The sequence below is a fragment of the Epinephelus moara genome, chromosome 16, assembly GCF_006386435.1.
Source record: "Epinephelus moara isolate mb chromosome 16, YSFRI_EMoa_1.0, whole genome shotgun sequence".
In the NCBI taxonomy this organism is placed as follows: Eukaryota; Metazoa; Chordata; class Actinopteri; order Perciformes; family Serranidae; genus Epinephelus; species Epinephelus moara.
In genome coordinates this window covers 25212667-25239340 of record NC_065521.1, presented here as the reverse complement: position 1 = coordinate 25239340, position 26674 = coordinate 25212667, and the positions used below count along the sequence as shown (strand labels likewise).

General features: G+C 43.4%; 1 protein-coding gene across 4 annotated transcripts in view; it reads right to left on the bottom strand.

Moving 5' to 3' along the window:
* The window catches only part of znf385a (zinc finger protein 385A), a 78697-nt gene that overhangs the window by 16446 nt on the left and 35577 nt on the right, over positions 1-26674 (bottom strand). For 3 of the 4 annotated variants that reach the window (XM_050065601.1, XM_050065599.1, XM_050065600.1), the window contains 3 exons: positions 19174-19325; positions 9630-9740; positions 3057-3231 (listed from right to left, as the gene is read on the bottom strand). In XM_050065601.1, the coding sequence (XP_049921558.1) occupies positions 3057-3231; positions 9630-9740; positions 19174-19325 (438 nt within the window). Of the gene's footprint in view, positions 1-3056; positions 3232-9629; positions 9741-13035; positions 13440-19173; positions 19326-26674 lie in introns of those variants that run through there. The other variant, XM_050065602.1, reaches the window with a different exon arrangement.

The window sequence follows — 26674 nt, the reverse complement described above, 5'->3', positions numbered from 1 at the left end:
TGGCTCCTCAAGCTTTTGGAGTTCGCCCCGGGAAGTCTCACTAATGGCGACACGCCTGGAGCTGATCTCAGATCCCCCATGAGGGAAGGAGAGTGAAAAGGACTGGCCTCTTACTATTGTTATTTTCTAATGCACTAAAAAATAGTGAAAGGCAGTGAAATACTGAGGCTTTTGCTCTGGTGTGTTGTTGTATTTCGGCCTTTATTGGACCTGTGTTTGATCTTTTCATTCATCATGTTTGCTCTGCGCCCTCCTGTCAATAAGGTGGAAATGTCTGGTAAACAGTCAGCTCCAGAAACCTTTGTAAATGTCACCAAAACATGGCCGGTCTATTCTTTGCCTCGTGTTTGATCCAAGGACAGAGCGGTGACACTGAGGGAATGGAAAACTCTGGGTGGAGGAAGGAGAAGGGCAGAGGCACACAGCAGTCTCCGAATTATAGCTTGAAATAGGAAGATGAGCAAGACAGGGAGAGAGAAAGTAAGACTGAGACAACTGAGACAGAGCTTAAGAGATACTGCTAAAGAAAGAGCTTGCGCGCCTTGATCATGCCCTGGGTCCTTATAAACTAATAATTGAATCTTCCAAGAGTGAATTACTTTTCATTAAAGTCCAATCAGCTGCTGTCTCTGTCCTTTCAGATGCTGGCTGAGATTCTGGTCGAACTCTTCCACAGTGGTGTCATCTTTATTTTTTCTCTATAAGTCTTAGCACTGATTACCACCACCCAGCGCTCAGGCAACATCTATTTTGACTCTGTGGCAAATGGTGTTGCACTTCTCAATAACTCACTCAGGAGTAACATATGCACACCACACTGGGGTTCCATGAACAGATGCCAAGAAACTGCCATATGACAATGTGTGCGCCAACTCACCTGCTCACAGTCTAAATGGATGGACACCGAACTAGTTTAACATTACCCAGCTGATACAGTGATAATGCTTCTACTTTGATCAACCTGTCACGATGCGGGACACCTGCTGTCTGGTTAGGTTAGTTTACTCCTCTCTGTGCTACTCAGATGTCAGCTAGAAAAGATCAATCAAAGGCAGTGTCTTGGCATCACTATTGTCGTAAATTAAAACAAAAAAAGGCTGTGATATAAACTAATAAAGCAAAAATACCCTTTATAAGAATGAACATTTATTTATTCGTGTGTGCTACTGTACATACCCTATCATGATTTGTGTTCTAGCACATACTGATCGCAATGAACTGAATGAGTAAATAGTACATGCAATGAATACATACTGAACATTGTAAATTTGGTGAAAAGAGCAGCATGTATGATTTAGGGGGATTTAGTGGCATCTAGCAGTGGAGATTGCAGCCAGCTGAAACTTCCCGCGGTTTGGATTGCTTCAGTGTTTATTGTTCCGGAGGTTTTACAGAGAGCCAAATTATCCGCAGAGGTCTCGTCCTCTCCAAAACGAATGGACCAGGTGATTAAAACTGGTAAAAACACTAAGTAAAGACTTTCACTTTACAAATAAGTGTTTCTCCGCCACTGTTTGGCTTGTCGGAGACAGGCTGCTAGCTCAGCACCTGCCAATGTATGAATCCAGACGTGCGGGAGGTTTTTACAAGGAGCCGATTCATCCATAGAGATCTCTTCCTCGACAAAACAAACAGACCAGGTAGTTTCTGGGCTGCTAACTACAGTGGCCAACATGAAAACGTGAATGGAGCCACTAGAGCCAGTGTTTGGTTTGTCCATTCTGGGCTACTGTAGAAACATGGCAGACAACATGGACAAAGACCTGCTCCCTATAACTGCTCCCCTAACGACTCATTCTAAGGTAAAAATAACAAAACAAAACATGACGATTCTTATTTTCTTAAAGAAAACATACTTATTATATTATATTCCATTTCTGCCAATATATCACCCTAAATACTACCCACAGGACCTTTAAATTTGTGCTGGCATTTCAATAAAGGCTTTTCAACCTTATTGAATAAATGGGGTCAGACTACTTCTGTTTTTAGCCTGATCTTCCCTTTAGTCATCGGAGCATCAGCTGTTTTCGTTAAGCATTTGCCAGAACTTTCTAAATGTAGCTGCATTTAGACTGACTTGCACCCACAGCTTTGAAGTTAATTTAATGTAATTTGGTGTGTCCAGGGCTAAAGAAAGAAACGTATTGCTCCATCTGTGTCCCACTTTTAAAGTAACTTCCTGAGTATTCTGAATTCAAATACGCTTTAAATAATATTACAAATAGTTATCTCACATTGTTGTTTCAAGTGTTTTTATTGTGAAACATTATTTTCAAAGAGAACAATATGTGGTTTTGCCACGTTTATTTCCATATAAACATGGGCATATTTTGAAAATAATAGGTCCCTGGGAGAAGATATGCAAAAGGCTCCACCATCTCTCCTACAAGACACACAGACATTGTGGTGATTTTGCCTCTATTGTTGTTGTTTTGTGTCTCTCAGGGGCATCTTTTTGTAATTTTGTATGTCTTTTTGGTCATTGTGTGTCCCTCTGAGATAATTTTGTGTACTGTTTGGTTGTTTTCTTTCTCTTTGTGGTCATTTTGAGTCTCTTCCTGGGCGGTACATTTTAATTTAAGTGACATGTTGCCCCTGGGTCTGTGTCTAGTACGCCCCTTCAGTAATCTATCCATGCGTATAGACAAACATAATGTAAAAAGACACAGATAGAACACACTGAAAATAAATAAATAAACATGGGAAAATAATAATTCTAATAAATAAAAAACATAATAATAATAATAAGACAACAAAGAAGGTGATGTAAAAGAAGACAAAGAAGATGTGTGTAAGTGTTGTCGGCCATAAGCTTTGACGCAACCACGCCAGACCACACAGAGAGCTGAGATGCTCTCAAGAAGAACAACACACTGCAAAGCCACTGTGATTAGACGCCTTTGTTATTCTTACATATTTTCCATTCCTTTTTTTCCAGCAAAATGATAAGCCTCTAAACATCCTGCAAGGATTGAAATGATTATTTCGACAACAAAACTTGCACAAGCACTTTTTCTGTCTCCAGTCCCTGGTAATATTTTCTGCTGTCTCACCCGCTTTGCTGGGCTCGCTGTCTGGGGCAGTGCCAGGGGCGCCGGGCGGAGACGGGGAGGAGGTGGGGGGCACAGTATGAGGCTTGTCCCCCTCCTGAGGACGACTCTTAGAGGTCTCGATGCCTTTGACTCTCCTGGCATGGCGGTTTCCTTTGTAATGGGCTTCTGCCTGGCTCTATAGAACACGGGAAAAAAAAGACATGCTTATGTTGTAAGTGAACACCAATGCCAACAGGTGAATAAAACATTGCGGGCTGGATTAGACTCAATGTGACAGCCACACACACATGCATGCATGTCATTATGATCGCATGTTATTCAATACACTCTGGAGACCGGAGCCACAGACAGCAGGCAGGTTTACAGTGGATGGATAAATGGATTACAAGCTTGGGAACAAAAAAATGCAGTGATGGAGACATGTGAGACCTGTCCGTCCCCCTTGTCCCTTGGTCATCCTATTATCAGGTTTTTAAATTAACAATAAATTATCGTGTGGTATCTTCAGACTAACAACACATCTCCTTTTGGATTATCCATTTGTCTACATAAGGCACAACTGCTCAGCTCAAAGTTTTGACATACATCCCCCGCAGTCTAAACCTCTACCCACACCCTGACAGTTCTTGGCTCCAGCTTTCATTACTACAGTCATACTGACAAACATGCCAAGGAAGGTTGAACCAGGGGTCAGTGAGATGCCACACTATCTGCCTGGAGGGCCCATAAGTCCCGCGCTGACACTACCCTCCCCACTACAACAACAACAACAGCATTATCACAGCATACATTATCAGTGGAAGGCTGGGGTATGTTTTCTCCTACAACATAAATACTGTGAATGCCTTCAGCTGCTCACTGACGAGGGTCAGGCCCTTGTGTAGCCCCTGACTTATACATATGTGCATGGTATTGTCTGTAATATCTCATAGGAAGATAAAGTGGGGGTGCGTACTCTGAGTCTGGATGTTTTCAAGGACTGGATATCATCCTGCATTCCTGCAAAGTTAAAACAATGGCACAGAGATCTATTACAGAAGCGAATGTAGCTAATCTCATGATGAAAGACTGGCTACTAGCTAATGTGTTTGTTCAGAGAGTAAACAACAGAGGCAAGTCATTCGTCAGGAGACTACCAGGACATCAGGGGAGTCTGTCTCTAGTCCGTGTATGTTTGTGTGTCAGAGGAATGTGAGTGTGAAACAACATGGCGAATGAGTTGCAGGGTTGCTATACTGAGCTGTCGTCAGCGGTCTAGTTTCACAGTGTGGTGACTGTGGAGCAAACACACACACACGCCCACACACTTAGGTGGGCAGGGGGTATTCACGTAGCCCATTTACCATCTGTTTTCCATTCTTTATCGCCCTTCTATCATGGTTTAAGTGTCCCTCAAATAAAAACACAAATAGGCTCTTTACTGGTGCAGACACATTATATCAGTGCTGCACTTGAGTCAGATGGCTCACTGCTGTCCCCACAAGTATGTTGTTTGAGCAGATGTGTCATGTACTCTTCTGCGCTGGCCAAATAATCTCTGTATCAAGGGGCCAATAATGAAGACGATTATTAAGTGGCTGGATTACAGTTGGTAGCCGGGGAGAGACATGGCCTTGAAGAGCAGCTAACAGCTGTCACAGGTGCTGAAAGGCTCTGAAAACTTAGGACATCGCACCGACCACAGGCTCAGGAGTGGAGACAGATTGGCAGGGGACAGGGGGTGATGAGTAATGTTCATGAGCCCAGTTGTGTATGTTTGCTACATGTAGCCTATGTGCCTGATGGCATCCAGGACGTGAGCTGGCACAGTAAACTAGGGACAGTAGCTTAGAGGATCACATGTTTCTTGTAAATCATGGTGACAAACTGGGCTCTAGATATAGCAGACCCTCTGTAACTGTACCCTGTCAAAGGGGTCTTAAGAAGCTGCTTTAGCAAAGCCTGCAGATCAAGGTGGAGAGAGCTGTGGGTGCGAAAGGGGGGGAGGTCGGGGGAGAAGTGATCTCTCAGATGAAAGAGGGAATGAGGGGAGATAGAAAGGTATATGGTGGTGCATGGCGAAGCGGCCACAGAGGCTCTCTTAACCTCTCCAACCAAGCCAAGGGGATCAATTGCCAAGCAGCTGAGTATCAGTGTGAGGTCCTGGGTGGAGAGAAGGGAAAGAGAATCAAGGGAAGATGAAGGAGAAATGGTGCACACCCAGGGAACTACTAGACAAGGAAGGTGATGTAAAGAGCTGGACTGAAAATGGGAATGATATAAAAGAGGCAAAAATTTCAGAGAGAGGAAAAGCTGCAGCGCATCAGCCTGCGATGCCTGTGTTTCATTATGCAGAGGGTTCAAACTGAACAAGTGCTTTCCAGCATGACTATCATTCTGAGGGGAAAGCCGTGGTGTTACAGCATAGCTACAGCTGCAGCTCCAGATGAAACAAAGAGGAAGAAAAAAAGGAGAGGAAGTTAAAAGTGAGAGAAAATAACAGATCGACTGGAACAATAAACAAGCAGGAAATAGAGTGAGGGGGGAGCGAAAAAAGGAGGACTGCAGGGAAATAGAGAGGAAGAGCATAAGGGATGCATATCAGCCTATGGTCTTGCTGCAGCAGCTGTGACGTTGGTCAATGCAGCGCGACAGAGCCTGTGACGTCACTAATGCAGTACGCCACCAAGGTTATTCTGCATAAACCACCGTTTAACACCTCACGCCACCACACGACGCAGGAACAGTGGGGCACAAACCCTCCCCAGATCCTTTACTCCTCTCCAATCCTTCCCCTCCAAGTCTCCCCATTTCCCACTTTCCCAAGATGCACTGGGGCTGTCAGAGCCAGACACTAATCCATGCCCTTGACGAATGCATCTTATAATAAGTAGTGGCAGGCAATTTTAGGCATTTCCACACTGTAAATAATGCAGCATGAGAGAGGGAGACAGATAGAAAGAGGGGGAGAAGGTTGCTGGGAGAGAGAGAGACAAGCAGAGAAAGAGAGAGGCAGAGAGAGAAAGATCAAATGGGAATGCATGAATGATGGTAAAATGATGCGTGAAATGAGGGGAGCATGGGGAGCAGGAAGGCAGAACTGCATCCTTTGAAGACAAATACATTGATCACGACATTACATCGTAAGCCCCCATCACTTCCTTTGACCTAAACAACCCAATCAACCCACAGATGGCAGATAAAAATGGAGAAATGTCAAAATCAAGGGCAAAATAATCTCTCTCTCTCAAGATGAAGCCCCAGACTGGAAAAATGAAGCGGGGAATGCAGCACAGGATTTTTCGAAGTGTTTCCCGCTGTATTATTTTCACCCATGAAATATTCATCCTGACTTGACATTATGTAAAAGAGAACAATGTGGGTGGGGAGTTGTTCTATAGCAACATAAAGGACAGTTTTTCTCCAGTTGAGCTTAGTAGGACAGCACAAATTACACACAGCCTGCTGCAAGTTTGACATTGCTGATGTACTGCAGTGTTTGTGCTTTTTTCCCCGAGTGTATACTGGAAGTGAAAGTTACAATGACAGCAGAGGGGTGGTGTAGTCCTGCATATCATAAAGCTAAAGTGTGTGCATGTGTGATGTGTATATCTTTTATTTGTCAGGAGCCAGAAGATAAGTAAAGGCTGCAGTATCAATCCATCATCTGTAACTGCTCATCCCATTCAGAGTCACGTGGGGCTGGAGCCAGTAACAGCTGACATTGGGTGAGAGGCGGGGAACACCCTGGACAGGTCACCAGACAATGACACAGAGACAGACAGCAATTTAGAGTCAACAATTAACTTAATCTGCTTGTCTTTGGACTGTGGGAGCAAGATGGAAAATCCGGAGAAACCCCACCCTAACTTGAGGAGAACGTGCAAACACCAGGACTCAGAATCTGGAACCCTTTGCTGTTAGGTGATAGTCCTAACCACTGCACCACTGTGCCACCAAGGCTGCAGTGCATGTCATCATTTGATACCTCCCACACAGGTGCACAAATAAACATGACATAAGCTCCTGTGGGGAGACCAAATGCTCTTAAAACTTTAAACTCTGCTTTCACATTTATTGTTCTTTCTTTATTTTAGATAGTTTTGAAAAATCATACCATTATGCATCTTACAGTAACTGTTTTTTTTTAAACTCCTTTGTCGCACAGTAATTATCTTCATGTGATTCTATTCTTATTTTTATTGTTTTGACAATATTTTTTATGATGCCCTATTGGCCAGGTTTCTTTTGAAATTGAGATTTTCATCTTAATGAGATTTTTTTCCTTGTTAAAGGTCCAGTGTGTAGGACTTAGGGGGGTGTATTGGCAGAAATGGAATATTATAAAATAACTATGTTTTCTTTTGTGTATAATCACCTGAAAATAAGAATAGTTGTATTTTTTTTACTTAAGAATGCACTGTTTACATCAACATAGTGGGTCATCGTCCATGGGGTCTGTAGCCAAGAACTCACAAACCAAACATTGGCTCTGGATAGAGCTATTTGTATTTTTACGTCGGCTACCATAGTCAGCAGCCCCCTGCAATGTGCAGTGTCAGAAAAACACTGCTTTTTTAAACGTGAAACTGCTTTATTCATTTTTTTCACTGGTTTAAATCACCAGGTCCATTTGTTTTGGAGAGGAAGAGATAATATGGCGTCTGGTAAAAACCTCCTGGATGTCTGGATCTTAAGTTATCAGACAAAAAAGGTGAGCACAAATTAGCAGGTGCTGGGCAAGTGGCCTGTCTCTGATGAGTCAAACAGTGTAGGAGAAACACTGATTTGCGACATGAAACTGATTTATTTAGTGTTTTTACCACTTTTAATCACCTGGTCCCTTTGTTTTGAAATGAAAGAGACCTCTGCAGATAATTCAACTCCCCATAAAAACCTCCTGAACAGTGAACACTGAAGGAAGTATAACCGGAAGAACTTTCAGCTGGTTGGAATTTACAATCCACACCACTAGATTCAACTAAATCCCCCTAAATCTTACACACTGGACCTTCAAATAAGGAAACTAAAAATAAAACTCAGCCAATCATATCTGGAGCCGTTTGCCAAGTGACTCCTAGTGTTGGCACTGTGAGTAGATGGGATCTGTCCAGGATGGGGCCAGACTATGGTCAGATATCACTCACAGGTTCATGTCAGAAAATGACAAAAATCAGAAATGATTCTTTGAGAGGTAACGTGCAGCATACTGGAAAAACAAATTAGTTTATGTGCACACATACTTTACCAATAAAGCTGATTCTGATTCTAAACATATCACCCCACTCTCTGCATGCTCTCCAGTCAGAAATGCTCTGCCTTGCTTGACAATAAACAGTATTTGGTTATATTTCGGGCTGCATGTGAGGGCAAAAATACAGCAGAGTTTGTACACGTTAGGAGCATCTCTTGGAACTTCCTTTAAAGCTGTCACTAAAACAACATTTTAACTATTAGGTTAAATATTTGAATTCTTTAAATTCTTCTCAGATTTACTGTACATCCTAACATTATCCATCAGGATATGTCTTTAGTAGAGAAGCCACTCTTTGACTGTTAGCTGTGGCGCTCAAAGTATTTCATCATATAAACATCTCTGTCTAACTGCTTCCTGCGCCTATGAAGATATATAGCAGAGAACTCTGCAAGAAACAGGCTCAAGATTACAGCCCTGCAGATCCCTGACCACATAGAAACCATGATTGTAGACCTGAGGAGTATATATAGCACTGGTCCACTCCTTAATGTTGTGTATTGTAGATGGATGTACGCCCTGGCCCTGGAGTCTGCACCGCTGAATAGGGAGCATCACAGCCAAATTATACGCTGCGCAGATGACATTTGGCACTGATGTCATGTGTCTATCCTATTCATCTACAGCAAGGACAAAAGACTTTAAATGGGTTGGCATCAACACACATAAAATACTTCCATATGATTTTTTGTTTTCTTTAATTTGTCATCAGTCATGTATGCAAGTCACCCATGGGTGTAACGTGCCATTAAACTCCCATTATGAGTTTATATATAAACTACACCATATGGGCGAACAGATGAAACTGCTCTTGAAATGAATTGATAACATTATACAAACAACTTGCTGCAGTTAATTCTAAAGAGATTCTGTCTTCATAGCATGCTTGTGTAAAATTAACTTTCCACATGTTGAAGATCTTAATTAGGCTTTGTCAGCGTTGATGGGCAAGGTACGAGAAAATCCCTTTGAAAACGCAGGCAAACGCCTTATTTCTGTCTCTCCCTCTGCTTCTGCTGCAGCTCTTGAGACTTTGTGCTGCAGTGATTACTGCTTCTGTTAACTCCACACCGTCTGAATAAATTCCAACCGGGTCGCAACTGCCAAAACACAGCCCAAACAAATGTACCACATCCTCCGTGTCAATACCCGCTTTCGGGAGAGTAAACAGGATAGAAAGCCTAAACCATGCCTAAAGAAAATGTGTACAAGGTGAGAGGTGTATGTGTATAAACAACAAGATACAGCATATTTAATGCCACATGGGAAATGGAGGCATTATGAAAGACAGGGAAAGAAACACTGTGTATGTGTTGAGATTGTTTTTTCTGTTTCTGTACCTCTGAGTTGAAGCGGATCTGGCAGACGTTACAGGAGATGACTGGTCGCTTTGTCTTGACCAGTGGAACTCCAAAGGTGTGGTTGATCACGGCCTTCTGCACCGGATCCATCTGACAGAGAAAATGACAGGGGAGGAGAAAGAGGAATCTATAATTCATACTCAGTTACTACTTCTACTACAGCTCTGTGCTCCAGAGGACCCAGTTATGTAATGGGTGAATGTGTCATGCCCTCTGTCTCGGACGGTAGAGGCCAATGCGGAGTAGAGAGGTCTACATTTTTTCTGCCCAAGAGACTAAACCTTGAAGTCAAACTGACCACATGCAGGGGTGGGTAAATTGCAAAGACCAGACCATGTGACGCAAGTCACATGAGTTGATTCAAGTCAGATTGAAGTGGCAAATTTGAGGACTTGAGACTTAGTTTCGATTTGAGACAGATGACTCAAAAGACTTAACATTTGTTTATTAAATATTTGCATTTTTCTAGATTCTGAGAAGTTCTGTTTTGTTTTTGAAACATGATTGGGATTATAGAGCAATGCACGCAAACCTGGCAACCTACCAGGACTCTGCAGACCAGCACAGGCCAACGCACAAGGCAGCTATCATGGAGGAGGCTGATCCAAAAACAATAAAACTGGATTCAAGGATTATTTAGTGATGAAGGTAGTAAAAAATGAACAGTGGTATGCAAGTCTGAAGCTCAAAAATCAGCGAGACAACCACCACAACATCCAACTTCATCTGTCACTACAAAACCCACAAAGAAAGGTTCATGAATGTATCTTTTTAGTTAACTTATTAGCTTATTGGCTGGTCAAACTTAGCCAGAAAGCCAACATTTGACCAGATCACCAGAATTTCATGACTTCACTTGTGACTTGCTTGATTCTCACCACAGTAACTTGGGACGTGATTGAGACGTGAATGTTAAGGCTTGACACGTGCTTGTGATTTGCACATGTGTGATTTACTCCCACCTCTGACACAGAGGACAGTATGTCTGTCTTTATGTTCAGCAAACAGTGATCAACAGTGTGTTGCTACAGTCAAGACACCTGTTGCATCCTACCCGAGCTCAGGCTTCTGACCCTGACCAGGTTGTAGCTTCACATTGTCCAAGAGCAGATTGTTTCAGCTGGGACGTCCATCATCTATGTGGTGTTAAGCACCTCCATATAAATTTAACTGACTTGCTTTAGCAGCTCTATCGGTGGCTAAGCCGCCCACTTAAACTCTGTCCCAGACACAAAGTACCCTGCATGTACTGATCTAGAAAGGGCCCCATTCCAATTATTTATCTGTGTTTGAAGCTGAATTTATCTTGTGATCATTGGTAATTGACCTTTGCATTAGTCTGGAGTCAATGGCTGATGTGGATTTCCACCACAGACAGTTGTCTGGTGCTATGTGTACAGCTCAAGCAGGCAAAATGTATAAGATGATGTGGCACTGTATGGGTGCGCAAAAGGAATGAAGAGAAACAAAAGTCCTGCCCTGGGGGAAAAAAATGGATATGATGCTGTGTGTTTTGAATTCATAAGGCAGTGAGGGAATGTTCCAGAGAGTCCTCCAAGTAGTCTAATGCAAGCCTGTTGGTTTGGAGAGCCTGACAGACTGTAAATGACTCAATTTGGCTCATCACTACATTTAATTTGGCTAATCACCAAGCTTTCCCCTTAAGCTGTCTTCCTCCCAGAGCCATAGCTCCATCTAAAACGCAAATGGCTCAAGATTCTGGCCTGAGGAGTGGCGGAGAGAAAAGAGCGGCTAAAATGAATACTCTCATAACTCAAGCACAAACGGTTTGAATTTCTGCACAGTGCTTGTTACTCGGCAACCGCAAAGAAACAGGGTAAACAGTGAAAGAAAAGAAATGGGGAGGAGGCCCGAGACATTTAGCTGGGTGACAGGACGGTACAGAGACACACCATCTGGAGGAGCGAATGAGTGAGAGAGGGAGAAGAAGATGGATTGGGACAGATAGAAAGAGAAAGGGAGGGAGAAATGGGAAAGAGCCCAGAAAGAAGGGAGCGAGAGGGAGAAAGATGCCGGACATCCTAACATCGCACATTCTTATCTCATTTGGCTGTCTCTCCCATACTCCACGTTCCATGACTCCTTCTGTTTCTCTCCCCAGAAACAGCCTTAAAGTAGGCTCCACTGCTGCTGTGAATTCAAATGGATAGAAAGAGGGGGGCGGATATTGAGCAATGACGATGGTGGACAAATACTATTTGAGCAACTGCGTGAATACCTCAGCAGTGACTATGCATGTCCAGCTAAAGACAACAACACATAAAACATATATATATTTTGTCAAATCTTTTAAACTCCTGTCCAGTGTCACTCCAACTCCAACATTACAAGCAAACACACCTGAAGACCTGTGTTCTGAATACTGAACATGGTTGTCCATGCCGTGACCCATCATCAATTTCAAAGAGCTCAACAGGCTCGTGGAGTTACTGTACACATGAATCATGGGCTTCTCCCCAGCCAGTCATACAGTACTCTGGGTGTGGGTCAGCTACGATCCATCTAGTCTATTCAGCTGTTAAAAACACCGCCCAGCTGCCAACAAGCCTTTTTGGACAGCAGCTCACATGGCCTCTTACCCAAATGTTCTCCAAAACATGTCCTCATGAAATAGGAGCCCAGCATTGTGATGTAACTGAAAAGGGATTTTCCAAAACTCACTCAAGTTGACCAATGTTGAGAAAATCCAATTGTCTTTGGCAGTGTTACATGCATTAATAGCTTATGATTAAACTCTGTAATCTGATTAGAACAAAATATTCATCATCATCATCATTAATAACTGAGTTAGTTTTGAAAACATGTCAGAGTATGGAGCTGTTGGATGCGGTTAGAGCCCTGGCAGATGTAAGTGAACCACACAGACCACTGACTTTAGCATCACTCAGCGGTCACGTCAACAGCTTCACGGGGCCTTAAGACCCAAACACACTAATGCCTTTTGTTAACACAGAGCTTGCTCTGTGGAGAAACAGCCCCAAAGAGCAGCCGAGCATCTCCTGGCACCGCACAACAGCATGCACCTTAACTCACACACATCCTCTTTATTTAACAGTCTTTTTCTTTCACGCTCACTTCTCTCATTTTTCAGTCTTTCATGCTGTCTTTGTTTCTGCTCTCTTCTTCTACTGTGTTTGATCAGTTCTCTGCAACAAAACGTTTGGAGGGGCTGAATTCCAGCAACGAGAAATGCACTGTTGTGTGACTCTCAGTGGGACCACTCTGGCAATCACACTGCTGTCTGCACTGTGCCAGATAAAAACAGCCTTTGAAGCTTGTAGTTCTGCAGTACTTCTGAGTCGTGCCCAGATTAAGACACAGTTGGGTGAAGCGAAAAAGAAGCTCCAAGCATTTAGGTACTCACCTTCTTCTCCTCCGTATCTGAAGAAGCTTGGAGCTGCATTGGTCCTCCTGTGTGTGTGCTGCCGGCCAAAGTGTGTGTTTGAGCCTCAGCATGTGCAAGATTGAGGGTGTGTGGTGCACCTTCCTCACTCATTCAGCCCCCTGGTTGGTTGTCAATGCTGAATACAAACTAACTCACTAAGAAAACAGGACTTGTGCCTAGTGATGCATTGCCAGCTACGATTTCTTTGTTTTCCCTCTTTTGGCACGCTCTCTGCTTCTCTTTGAAATGCTGCAAGAGAAGAAGTGTCTGCTGTGAAGATTTTCTCAAATCTTTGCCTCACTCTTTCTTTATTCACTGACACATCACCTAACAAGTGCCTTTTCCTTTTGTTCAGCCTCCCTCTCCTCTCCTCTCAGCTGCTTTCTCTCTCTCTGCCTCACGCTTCCCCGTAGTGCATTTCCCTCAGCCCGCTTTCCAGTTTTCTCCTCCCCTTCTCTCTCTCTCTCTCTCTCTCTCTCTCTCCCTCGTCTTCATGCATACTCGATCTGTCCAGATGCAGCCTGGGTTGTGTGTCCCGCACTCCTCCTGCTCGACTCGCCCCTCTTCCCCAAGTTCACACCATCTATCAAATGTCATCATCCGCCGCTGGAGCTGTTGCCCGACCCACCAACCCCCAACTGAACCACACACAAAAACACACACGCACCCAAACAATACTCTTCTTCTCTGGTTTCTTGCTACACTGGTTTGAAGACATATGTGATGCCTTGCAACCAGACATCAGTACGCATGAGATCTGATAAAGCCCCAAAATACACTTTAAATAATTACTATTAGCCTGAACATAGGTGTTGATTTCGGGAGGGATGTTCAATATTTAGAACATGTGCATTTGTACCCCTCAATAAAAATATCAAAGCAGTAGAGGACTTTTTATTTTGCCAAAATAAAAGTCCTCTACTGCTTTGATGTTTTTATTGAGGGGTACAACTCAACTCATTGATGCAGAAAAGGCACAAATTGGTGCATAAAAATGTCCAGAATGCAGGAAATTAAGTGTCTGATGCTCAAAAATGTCTTCTGGAGGACCTTAAAACCCACCATTTCATATGTGTCCTCCCTTATGTTGAAATGAAACCTAAGTCTGAACCTGAGTCTGAAACCTGTAGAGGCAACAGGTGTGATGAAATGTTTATTAATCTGCTGGAATAAGACTATAGAATACGCGTTTTTTAGGAGGACAGTGAAAGAAGGCATAAAAGGAGTACGGACAGCAGGTGAGATTCAACAAGTCTGCACATGACTTTGCATCATCGCACGCCTTCATCGGAAATTCCTGACTATGCAGCCTGAGCGCGCCTACATCAGGGCATGCATCGCAGCTCAGAGGTGTGTGAGAGTGCGTCTATATCAGGACCAGCTGCTGCGGATAAATAATTCAGCCATGTCACTGTCTAGAGGCGCATCGGGCGAGACAGGCAGGTAGAGGACAAATCACATTAGAAGACCATTAAAGCTGTATATGGCTTCAGGAGGGGCCATTCCTCTGCTATGAGGCTAATAACCCTCAATGTGAGTCTCATTAAGACTGTACAAACTCAGCACAGATCACTTAATGAGAGACAATGATAGAATAACTAGCTGCTAGCTTAGTGCAGGGACATTTCTCAGCGTTACTGCTGCTATAACGCTGTGTCTTCATTTGAATAGTGTGCATATCATATATTTATCAGTGTGTTGGTGCAGACAGGCACCGGGAGGCATCTAAGACGCTGGAAATGGTACCTTTAATGTGAAATAATCCTAGATCACCCTCCATTCATACAGATAAATAAAAGAGATGAGACTCAAGCAGAGTCATGCTCCGATTGTTTAAACATTCTTCTGCCTAAAAGCCAAAGAAGCCATAAAATATTGTCAGCGATGTAAACAGAGCTGCAAACAGTTACTCTATTACTCTAGGTCTTCCTGTAAACTAAAATAAGCATAACAACTCTGGGAAAGCTGAGGGCCATGACTTCCTGCGTAGGAAAACATCAAGACAGAGCCCTCATTAGCAGCAGCAAGTTGTATCTTGTATGTTTGCATTTATATATATATAAAAGATGCATTCTAATACTGTACTATGCATGCCACAGATACAGAAACTGAGGCTGATGCTTCAGGCATCACATGCTCTTCTACTAGACCTTTCAGTCAAATATCAACTGTGCTATCAGGGTGAGCATATCAGTAAGTCATTTCTCCATTGTTTTAATGCAGTGCAGTTAAGGCATTAAAGTACTGTCCATGTGTATGTGCCAATATGCAGTGGAGCTATAAGGTCACACTGTCCTCCAAGCCTCTCCTATGGCCCCATCTCCTGGCCACAGGGCTGTAAAACACCACCCATTGCTGGCTCGCAGTCATCAGCAGCAACAGCTATTAACATTCACAGCGTCCCTGTGGACCTTCAGATGCAGTTAACGTTCTGAAGAGGAGGATGGGGAGCAGAGCGGTGTTAGCGAATGAGGGAGAGAGCGAGAGTTACAGGGGGAGTCTTCCAGGGGCTGCGAGACAGAATGAAGAAAGAGAGTGATTTCAGGGCTGTGCTAGCAGACGCAAGAGTGGAAACTGAGTGCCTGCGTAATTTCGGTATCTCTATTAATCCATGTCTGCTGGGTGCACTGCCGTTTTAACATCAGTGAGAATGCTTCCACTTATGTCATGGCCCATGGAGGGCTATTAAAATGACTGTATCGTTAAAATGTGTTTAACAGTGTCTGGACTCCTGATACTATCCCCATAGTGCCATACGTACAAAGCATATGCCAGATATTTCCAATTAGTGATAGATGATTGCTATGTCGCACATTTCCAAACTGCAGACAAATATACCAAGCAGACACACGCAGAGAATAACTCTGTTGCAGACATGCTCCGAGAATAGCATCGCCCCACATACAGTACATACAAAGTTCACAGATTTTACATATTGCTGACAAGAGATGTGTTGACGCTCCCTAATGGAGTCTGGAGCAACAGGCGGCACATTATGCTGAGTTGGTGAAATGCTAAGTGTCTCTACGGTCTAATCTAAATGATAAGATGTTAGTCAGGGCCTGGGGAAACAGGAAGATCCCTCTCCGTTAAAATAAATACCACATCAAACAGGCTGCGGTGTTTGAAGTACACAGCTATGAGGATGGCCTTAGAACTGCTCTTTCATTCTGTGCTTTGAATTAGGGAATGGGACTGAGCGTGTTTACATGAAATAATACAGTCTTAGGAATACCCTGCTTCCCTTGTAGTGAGCCTGTCTGACACAACATGCATTCTTGATGTAGAAACAGCAGGACCTCAGAAATTTAAAGACAATTTAAAGCCTTGTAATAAATATATGTCTACACATCTACAAGTTTCCCAGATTTTGTGAAGAACCTGGTCCTTCTTGTGTGTTTGTCTTATTGCACTGGGTGAGATAAAGGAATGCTTCACCCGTGTTTGTCTTATTGCACTGGGTGAGATAAAGGAATGCTTCACCNCCTTGTAGTGAGCCTGTCTGACACAACATGCATTCTTGATGTAGAAACAGCAGGACCTCAGAAATTTAAAGACAATTTAAAGCCTTGTAATAAATATATGTCTACACATCTACCAGATTTTGTGAAGAACCTGGTCCTTCTTGTGTGTTTATCTTATTGCACTGGGTGAGATAAAGGAATGCTTCACCCCCAAATGCATCATTTGGAAGCAACAGGCATGGGTGAGTGACAGCAGTACTCCTGGCCAAAGAACGAGCTGTGAGGTGGGATTTTATTGGGAGACACAAGCAGAGTTCAAATGCACGTGCTTGCCCAGGCATGCTACTCATTCCTGCCTAAGCCTGTTTTAAATAGTAATGTTTTAGTGAAAATTCATATGTGACTTTGATTGTAGAGCGAATCATAATAGTACACAATAATGAAAAAATCACATATACACAATAGAACCTATGGCTTTTTGTGTAATTTATCCTTGATAGTCGTACATGTGTGTTAACTGTCTTTGGATGAAGCAGTTTTATGTATATTTTATGACTGTCAAATAAATCTATCTGTCCGGATTTGTAGAAAACCCCTGCACCATGTACATAAATTCACAGCTGAGCGAACACTGCCTCAGTTCAATAGTTTTTAGCCACCTAAGGAAAGGCCCACCTAGAATAATCAATATCAGTTTAGGTGTATGCCACATTTAGAATATTTCCACCGCTTTACTTTGCCCTCAGACAGTGATTTCTGACAGGGAACTAAAGCCTAACTATCAGACTCTATTGACAAAAACAGTAATTTTACATTGCAGAACACGGGAGTTGCTGGTACCACTGCCTCAATCACTTAGTGTGTAAGGTCAAGCATAGAAAATATTCCACGTATCAGTCCCTCCAGGGGCAAATTCAGCCAATTCTGCCCAACCTTTCAATTTTGTCCGATCACTGCAACTTTACTGCAAATTTGACAGTTCAAAATGGGTGTGCGCAGCATATTGAGCCACTAAACCCTTCTCTGTCTCTTATCATTTATCATGAGACTACTGCTGCCCCTGGGAAAGAGTCTCACACACATACACACAGTGACAGCGATGACAGTTAGCATCACTCTACTAACGTTTATTAACATGGTGTAATGACTTAGTTGAGCCATTCTTGTGTCAGTGTGAGCAGCACCTTAATGCAAACATGCGAGGCCTTTTCCTGCAGCACAGAGACGGCAAATTTTAATATCTCCCATGGTGAGGATGCTTATCATTTCAAACGCATAACAAAATTTAACAAACCACTGTAGAACACTGGACAGAGATTACTGAACTGAGTAATTGTTGCAGCTTTTTAACTGTACAAACTATAAAGTGTCACAACCACTGTCAAGCTGTCAGGGACAAAAAGGGCTCTCCCTCACCTGGCAGTGAAGCTGCCAGGGGGCAGGATCCAGGGCTCCCACTCACCTGATGCTTAATATGCACAGCGCATGATAGTCTTTCTCTCATCTGATGCCAGAACTACTCGTCTGTAATGTAGCCTGTTCTTCCTGTTGATCACTGTTTTTATAATCAGATCAGCCTGTTTCATCCTTGTTGTCCTTGCTGTTGCCATCTTAATCTTCCTGACTGGCTATGACATATATTTATATATATGACCTTAGACCAGCAAAGATTTTTTTTATATTTTATATTTAGATTTTTTATAATTTATTTTTATATTTTATTTTAATGCATCATGTCATGATCAAAATATGCATCCTATGTAATTGTAATTTACTTGTACAATTTTCACTTGCTCCTGCAATTTCATCGCAAAAAATGCTTAGAAATATTGCGACATACAACACAATTTAATTGTTGCAAAAATTGAACATTTCTGCAACAATTAAACTGATATTGATCTTTTTTAAGATTATGTTTTTTTTGGGGCGTTTTGCCTTTAATGGACAGGATAGTGTGTGAAGTGGGGGGAGGAGAGAGAGAGAGTGGGGGGACGACATGCAGCAAAGGGTTGCAAGCCGGAGTCAAACTTGCGACCGCTGCAGCGAGGCATCGCCTCTATACATGGAGCGCCGGCACTATCCACTACGCTACAGACGCCCCGATATTGATCTTTTTAAGAGAGAAGATTATTTTAAGAGAATAAAATACATTTTGCTGGAGCCAAAATGTACAGCAGTACATTGCTTAGCTTCCATGCCAGTAGATCTGGTTTATCGAAGATGCTAGCAAAGCAACATGGCACATAAAATAAGCTTAGCTCGGACCATCATATTTAACTATTTATCTTTAAACGTCACAGTTATGGCTGAAAATGACATCAGAAATAAGGACGTTTGCAGATTTCAAATATCTTGTTCTTGCTATTGTGACTTCAGTCTACACTGCATGAGTTGCGTGAGTTTGTAAACAAGTGTTTTGATATAGTTTTGCTGTTGTTTAATGCGGCCCCCAATTATTCCAATTCATCAAGAACTTTCTCCATTTCTAGATGCTTCATTCATCATCGAGGCTAAGTTTTTTTCACCAATTCAGCGTAACACAGAGAGAATAACTTATATACAAATGATCATTTTGGGGTGAAGTATTCCTTTAAAAAACTGCAGTGTGTGCATATTTGTTTGTTTATATCTGTGAGTCTGTGTCAGCTCTCACCGTGTTGAAGTTGTGGAAGAGGCTCATGCTGTGCGGAGGAGGGGGGGTCTCCATGGGGAACTGTAGGAAGGGCTTCATGTCCAGGTGGGGCTGGATCATTGTGGGGGTCCGTAAGAACGTTGGCACCGCCGCCCCGGCCCGGTTTATACCTCCTGCACACAGAGAAAGAGAGATAGATAAATAAACATGACATGTTCTTACAACTCACATGTGTAAAACCTAATTAAAACAGCCGCCATGTTTGTTTTGACAGTTACTGGTGATAAATGTCCCTGGTAACCCATTTAAATGAAGTATAAAATGGAAATAGAGGGACAGAGAGAGAAAAATGACTTGTGCAGCTTATTACTGATTGCGTGATGTTGTTTCCTGGAGTCTGCCACTGAATTCCAAAAAGCACAATGCGCCATAATTGCACTGCAAAGCAATTATTTCTCTGCATACAGAGCAAAACTATGTGGCACCCCAGTGGAACACATAATCTCTAAACTGAGAGAAAAGGCAGCATTTGGGCCGTTAAGGACGCTTGAATGATTGCTGTGGACACACATTCTGTGTTTTCCTGACAAGATGACAAGACTGAAGCGCCATAGTGCAGCAGCACTGCTGAGCACAAATACTGTGATACTGAGGGTTTTCTGGGCTTTGTAGTATTCACATCACCGAAGCATTTCATTATACTAAAACGTTCACATCAAATGAAGCAGGAATGCCACAGAGAAGAAAAGAATGCCACAGAAGCTGTGGGGATTTCTCTTATCCATCTGTCTGTCACTTTCCTCTCTTCTCCTCTCCTGGGAGACATCTGCAGCTTGATGATAATGACTTTCATCTCAGCGTGCGTTGCTTTATGTCATCCTGACTCTTGCACCAGAGTTGGATCACTTGGTTGTGTCCAATTATGGAATGAATGAATCATGATGGACTCTGATTCCTTTACTCACATCTGACACATGCTCCCTGGCTTTGACTGTATCCAACATGCTGTTTGAGCAGATTTTCACAGGAGTTTAAAAAACACACAGTCACTGCAAGGGTATCCTACACACACACACAAATATACACACACCTGTGCACTACCTCAATGTTTAATTCTCTTCTAAAAGCATGCAAGGCTGTCATAATGATACACGGCTTCCTATTCTCGTCGTTGCTCCCATCTGCCTTCTCTCCCTCTCCTCCTTATCCCCCCTCGTCTCCTCTTTAACCTCTGTCAAGGATGATAGTGATGGGGCCCACACAGCAAAACTCAGCCTCAGCAAGCTCTTAGATTAAGCCTCTTAATATCCGCAACTGGATTTCTGTGGCTTTCAAATTCCCCCGAGACTTAAAGCTTTGCCGCTCTCCTTTTTGGGATTGCTCTAAGCTACTCTCTCGCTCCGTTACTTGCTGTCCCTCGCTCTGCTTCCTGCTGCAACTCCCTTCTACCTGCTTCAACACTGTCACATGGTAATTTGGTGCATTATTTGACACCTCTGCGTTTTCATCAAGCTTTACGTCAACGGACTGCGATCAGAGAAAATAATATGGCTGCCGCACGGAGGAATATGGTGTTAGCAGATGCAGTCTCCAAAGTTTGGATTAGAGGGAGCGGGAGAGAAAGAGATAGAGGGAGAGAGATTGACTTTGTCAGACTGAGTGAAAGTGCTGTCTCAGCTGAAGCCCAGCTGCCTTCTGCGGCGCATCTGTGGGCCTCGAGGTGGAGAGCACTGCATCATTATCTCTAGTTGGGCATGTAAGTTTCTTCCACTGAATAAACCGCAGATATACACATGCACGCACATGTATGAATGCATAAAGTCATGATCAGACATGCAACTACTCTTACACCATGAGAAACAAGTGCCTGTTGTTTTTCCAGCTGGTGGATCGTACTCATCGTCTCATCATCGAAGGCTGACTCAGCATTTAACATTTCAGTATAAATTATGAGAAGTAATATTTTGTGTGTTTTCCAAATTAGAATTTGTTGTGCTTTCTTTTGAAGTATGCACAGTCAGAAATTTGTCAGAACAACAAACATCCAGTCAGTCTTTTTAAGCTGAGCTCCTCCTAGATGCTGTTTGTTGTGATGAGGGAGGATGGGAGGTCCTGTAGCTGCTCTCTCCTACACCTCCATGACTGATGAGGGCAGCTCCTCCTCCAGGGCTGCACCACCAACAACATGACTAATGCAATGCCTCTTGACTGCATTTATCGTGACACTATACCGCATGTTGATACATGGTCTACGTTTGTGTCTGTGACTCTTTGTGCAAGCATGTGTGTGCATGTGTGTGCGTTTTGCTTGGAAGGAGTGACACTGTTAGCTGAAGTTGCACAGCAGTAATGTTTGTAGCTCCCCAGTGAGTCTGCACTTGAACATGGAGACTGTTACTGGCAGTGGGTCAGCCAGCCTCTGGCAGGCAGACAAACGGAGAGATTGGCTGACCGGGGAACAGAACATGTCTCTGCAGCAGCAGGGGGAGCTTAGATCTGACGAAGTGAATGGAGCTGAAGACCAGCGAGGAGAGAGGAGCAGTTGTCCTTGGAGCAAAGACACAATCTGTCCCATCAGGGACACTATGTGTGCGTGTGCGTATGTGTGCGTGCGTGTACGTGGAGGCATGTGTGTGTTTGTCAGTGTGCATAAATCAGAGTGTGGCTGCTTTCTTCTCCCTGTGTATAATTACCCCATTAATTTAAACCTCTCTTCGGGGACCTTCCCACAGTGTAAATCAAACAAATCGTTGTGCCTGTGTGACCTGCACAAGTTTTTGCGCATATGTGTGTTTGTGCAGTGTGTGTGTGAATAAGTGTGTGTTTGTACAGTTTGTGGTCCCACCAGGCGCTACTCTGCACATTGACAAAATCTTGCATTAGAGCCAGAGCTAATAAAATGTTAAGTCATAAGTGTTTAATTTTATAAGAGACTGTTTTGTGACAACAGAACGAGATAACCATATGACACAGTAAAACCACAGCCAGCGCTACTGTACACACACACACACACACACACACACACACACACACACACACACACACACACACACACTACAGGTTGACTGTAACACTACTGCTGAATGGATCCTTTGATCAGTTGACAGATGATTAATTGACAACACATTAGATAATCAAGTAATAAGCAACTCTGAACTTTCACTTGTTCTCACCTTTTGAATGTGAGGATTTCTCTTTATATCACTGCAAACTGAATACCTTCAGTCAAGCAAAACAAACAAGACATAACCTTGACTTTAAAAACTGTGGGAGACAATTCTCTACGAACTGATCAAAAAAAATATTACAGATTATATTACCGTCACATAGAAATAAGCCTTCAAGTCTTAACTCCATGTAATGCCACATTCCCCCTCTCTCTGCTCTCCCTGCTGGCTCTTGGAGCCTGATCTGTGTGAATGTCTGTGGGAGAGAGAATGACAGACAGACTGGTCTGCAAGAGCTAAGAGGACTCGGACAGTGATTTGGATGTTGTTAAACCCTCTGACACGCCAGGAATCCTACCAGGCTCGCGGGGGCCATAATCAGAGCTCTTAAACGGCCTGCGGGACACCACCAGAGGGCTCGGTGTTGCAGCCAGTGGCTTGCTTGAAGTGTGTGTGTGTGAGAGCTTTAATGGTTCTATCTTTGTGAGGGCCATTTTGATTTTGGGCCTTGAAAATAATGACTTCTTTGGTTAGAATTGTGATTTAGGTTTATGGTTAGGGTGAGGTATGTAGCTGTAATGTGAATGCATGTTAATGTCCTCCCATTTATAGAAGCATTTATACATATGTGTATGTATGTGTATGTATGTGTGCGTGTGTGTAAGCACCCACACTTTCACAGGCAAACAGGCAAAAGCCCATGCTCGTTCATATGGTGTTTTGTTTTTGTGGTTCTTGTTCATTCTGTCTTTAAAAGCCAATAAAAAAGAGAATAAAAGGCTTGCTTACACTGTCCTTACATATACTGAGAAAACTATGAAAGAACAGTAAGAAAAAGAGACCGACAAAGGACAAAACAGGCTATCTGCAGGTGGAGGCAGAGGGGAAAGAGTTAAAGATGGAAACTGGTGCAGTATACACAGAGTGTAGGGTGGGGGAGAAGGAGGGTTAAAATTAGAGAGCAGGCAGAAGAGAGATCAAAGGCGGGAGCGACTGATTCTCCTATTTGGAATAATTCGCCAGCCTGCGTGGCCCTGATAAATCTGCTATTGGCTACATCCCCGCCTTCACTTGGGAAATACATATACTATATACACACATAAACACAAATCAGTGCTCCCAAATCCTATTTCTCCATGTGACACATTTTAATTCCCTAACTTTATGTGAGTGTGTGTGTTGGGGGTTTGTACAAGTCGAGGAAAATAACCTGCAGTTAAAGTGTAAGTAACAGATGGAGGATCATAGCATTTTCATATGGTTCCTGGATGAACCTGTGTTTCCCACCTCATGCAATGATCGTGATTTGATGCAGTATCATGATGAGCTCAGACACTGTTCCAAACTAAGAGACAGCCGCATAATTAATCACACATGGAAAGCAATATACTGTTTTGTATATTAAAAAAATGTTATTTCATCAATGCTATGTAATGTTGTTATGCTCATACAGGATTGTAGTGAATGTCTGACACTAGAAACTGAAGCTGATAGAGGAGGAATCTTATGAACATCACCATCGGGTGTTTTCCTTGTCTACGACGCAAGACAAAAAAGCTGTTTCTAGAATCTAGGCTAAGAGAATCTTTTCATGTCTTGAGATTATCTAACAGGCTGTGTAGGTTGTGCCACACTGTGTTCAGCCTTCTTTCCCATGGGCGTTGGGTGCATTCAGGAGAGAACAATGGGAGCAGGGTAGTTGGCACTGGGCACGCTGGACAGGCACAGATGTGCCAGGGTTGTTGGCAGCAGAGGCAGAGAGAAGAAGGTGGTAGCAGTCCGGCTGCCAACTTGCCTTTCTGCCCGGCCGTGAAGCAGGCACCTGTCCTCCACATGGCCCAGAGGGGAGGGTGACATCAGAAGTACATACTCAGTCTATAGTTGGTGCTGGTGATTTGTTTGATGTGGGAATATTACCGACAGAGATGCTAATAAGATTCAATACATTTGATAATACAGGTCCTGACTGGGATAAACATAATGAAATGACAACTAAGAAATATATTTTGGCATCTCAAAGTTTTGTGCCGCGCAGCAGCTTTAGTGATTATCTGTGCAGCGTTCATAATTTACTTTATCGACCTAGTGTGTGCGCCGCATTGAGATTTCAGACTAACTGCTGGCTCTAAATCCTGAGAAAACCTGCCCTTGGCTTATGTATACATTATTGAGAGAACTCTGAGTCAGTTAGATGATTTAAAGAGACTGGGGGGTTACACTGGGAGCTTCCTCAACATATCCCCCAACATATTCTCCCTCATCAAACCTCTTTTTTTCTCTCGATCTCTCTATGTCTCTCTCTGCCATGCACACAGAACAGAGTACATCAGAGTCGTACAGTAGAAACACCATTAGCAGCTCCTCAGACCCAGTCTGACAGTTCAGAGGATGGTGGCTGTCTGCACACTGACTAGCTAATGGCAGAGATACAAACTGGGGTTGCCAGACAATTTCATAACCACTGAGCTAGGGACTTCTCGTGACCTAAATGACTGGCTTATTATTACTACAGTGTTTGTGGTCAGGCGAAGCTGACTGATTTTTCTGTTATGTCCCTGTGTCTGCTGTTTCATATGGGTTGTAGCGTGTGACAAATGGCTGGCCATCTGTCTGTCTGTCTCCATTTCTCTTACCATCTCTCTCTCTCATCTCTCACTATCGTCCGTTCCTTGCCTCCCTCATGATCGGCTCAGTGTGTATTCCGGGCTGAACACAGCTGTGCCCAGGCCTACAGGAATAGCCAATTCATTTCAGCAGCGGAGGCAGCGAGCAGACATAGGGTACAAGAGGGAGACAGAATGAAAATTTGGCCCTGTTCCATTCAGTATTCCCTTCCAGTCTCGGGCCCAGCAGGACTGTGTGCCTCCCTTTCACCTGACCACAAGCGCAATCAACAGGATCACAGGCCTGGCCAAAAGCCCTGCACAAATGCACAAAGAAAAAAGCACTCACACACCACGGTCGGCAGATACACGCACACATAACAGGCAAGTGCATGAACACACACATCAAAGACAGAAGTATGTGCACACACCAAAAGATTTAATTCACTTTTTTTCTAGCACACCCTTACACCTCAGTGCACCCACTTTTACACATATAGAGGATTATCCAGCCAGGCCCATGAAAGGCAACATTCCTCTGACTCACATGTCTCTCTGCCTTTAAACCTGGGTCCATCATGAAGCAGTTGACTCCGTTTTAAGTTTGCCTCCACGCATCCACATATACACACTCACATTCATTTAAAGCAGCCCGATGCCTCACCTGTCACCTCAAGATCCTGCAGCACAGAGCACTGCGCAGGTCGTTAGCCCTGAGTGTTTGTCTGGCGGCTGTATCCTGAGCTGCTTACCTTCCTGAACGCTCCCCTTCACAGCCTTCCAGCAGATAGCTGCCTCAGCCTCTGCTAGGAATGAATTATAAACTCACAGCCTCTGACTCACAGGTAGTGATGCGCTTCATCAGAGAAAGCACTGGGTGCAACAAGACTCACACAGTGCTGGGAGTCACACAGTGAAGCTTTCCACCTTCATGCCAAGCATGCAAAACCTCCCCCCAAAACCCAAGCAGGTATGACTCTAAGTGCCCACAAGAGTGTGCTGCCGAGCCCCTCTGTAAACTTCAAAGCAGCCACTTCAAGTTCTTATTTTAGAGCCTGAAAAATGGTAATGAAATATAAAAACCGCATGCTCCTATCAAACTTTATCGCCCCCATCTTTTCTAATCATGGTATGCTAATTTCTAGCTTCCTATGAAGGTTAATACATGCACACAAGGTAGGTGGATGCAGATAAAGATCTGTTTGATTTGCTGCCTGGAACTGCTGGTGTTATGCTACGCTTTAATGGGAGGATTATGCAGGGGGAAAGCTAGGAAAGCTGAAACTTGGTTCCTTGCCTCAAATGCCAGTTGGCGTCTCTGTTTGCATTCATGTTGCATGTAAGGTATGTGTCTGTGTCTTTCTGTCTGACAGTGTGTGTGTGTGTGTGTGTGTGTGTGTGTGTGTGTGTGTGTGTGCGCACGGGTGTGTGTGTCAGATAGCAGTTATGAGAGCTTAGTTACAGTGAAATGATGCAGGGGTCGCTGCTCAAGACTTTAGCACAGTGCTAAGTATTAGTCAGAACATGTCTCAGTCCTTAATCCAAATGTACGCACTGCAGTGAGACTTCTAAACACACACACACACACACACACACACACACACGTATAAAACTGCAAATAACCCCATAGTGTATAGTGCGGTGCCAGATATGAAACATAATGAGCTATATAAATGGCCTACAAATGAATACTGGCTTTGTTTGTGACATTTTTTCGTTTACGTCAGTGTAAGCTCACTGCACAGGCAACAT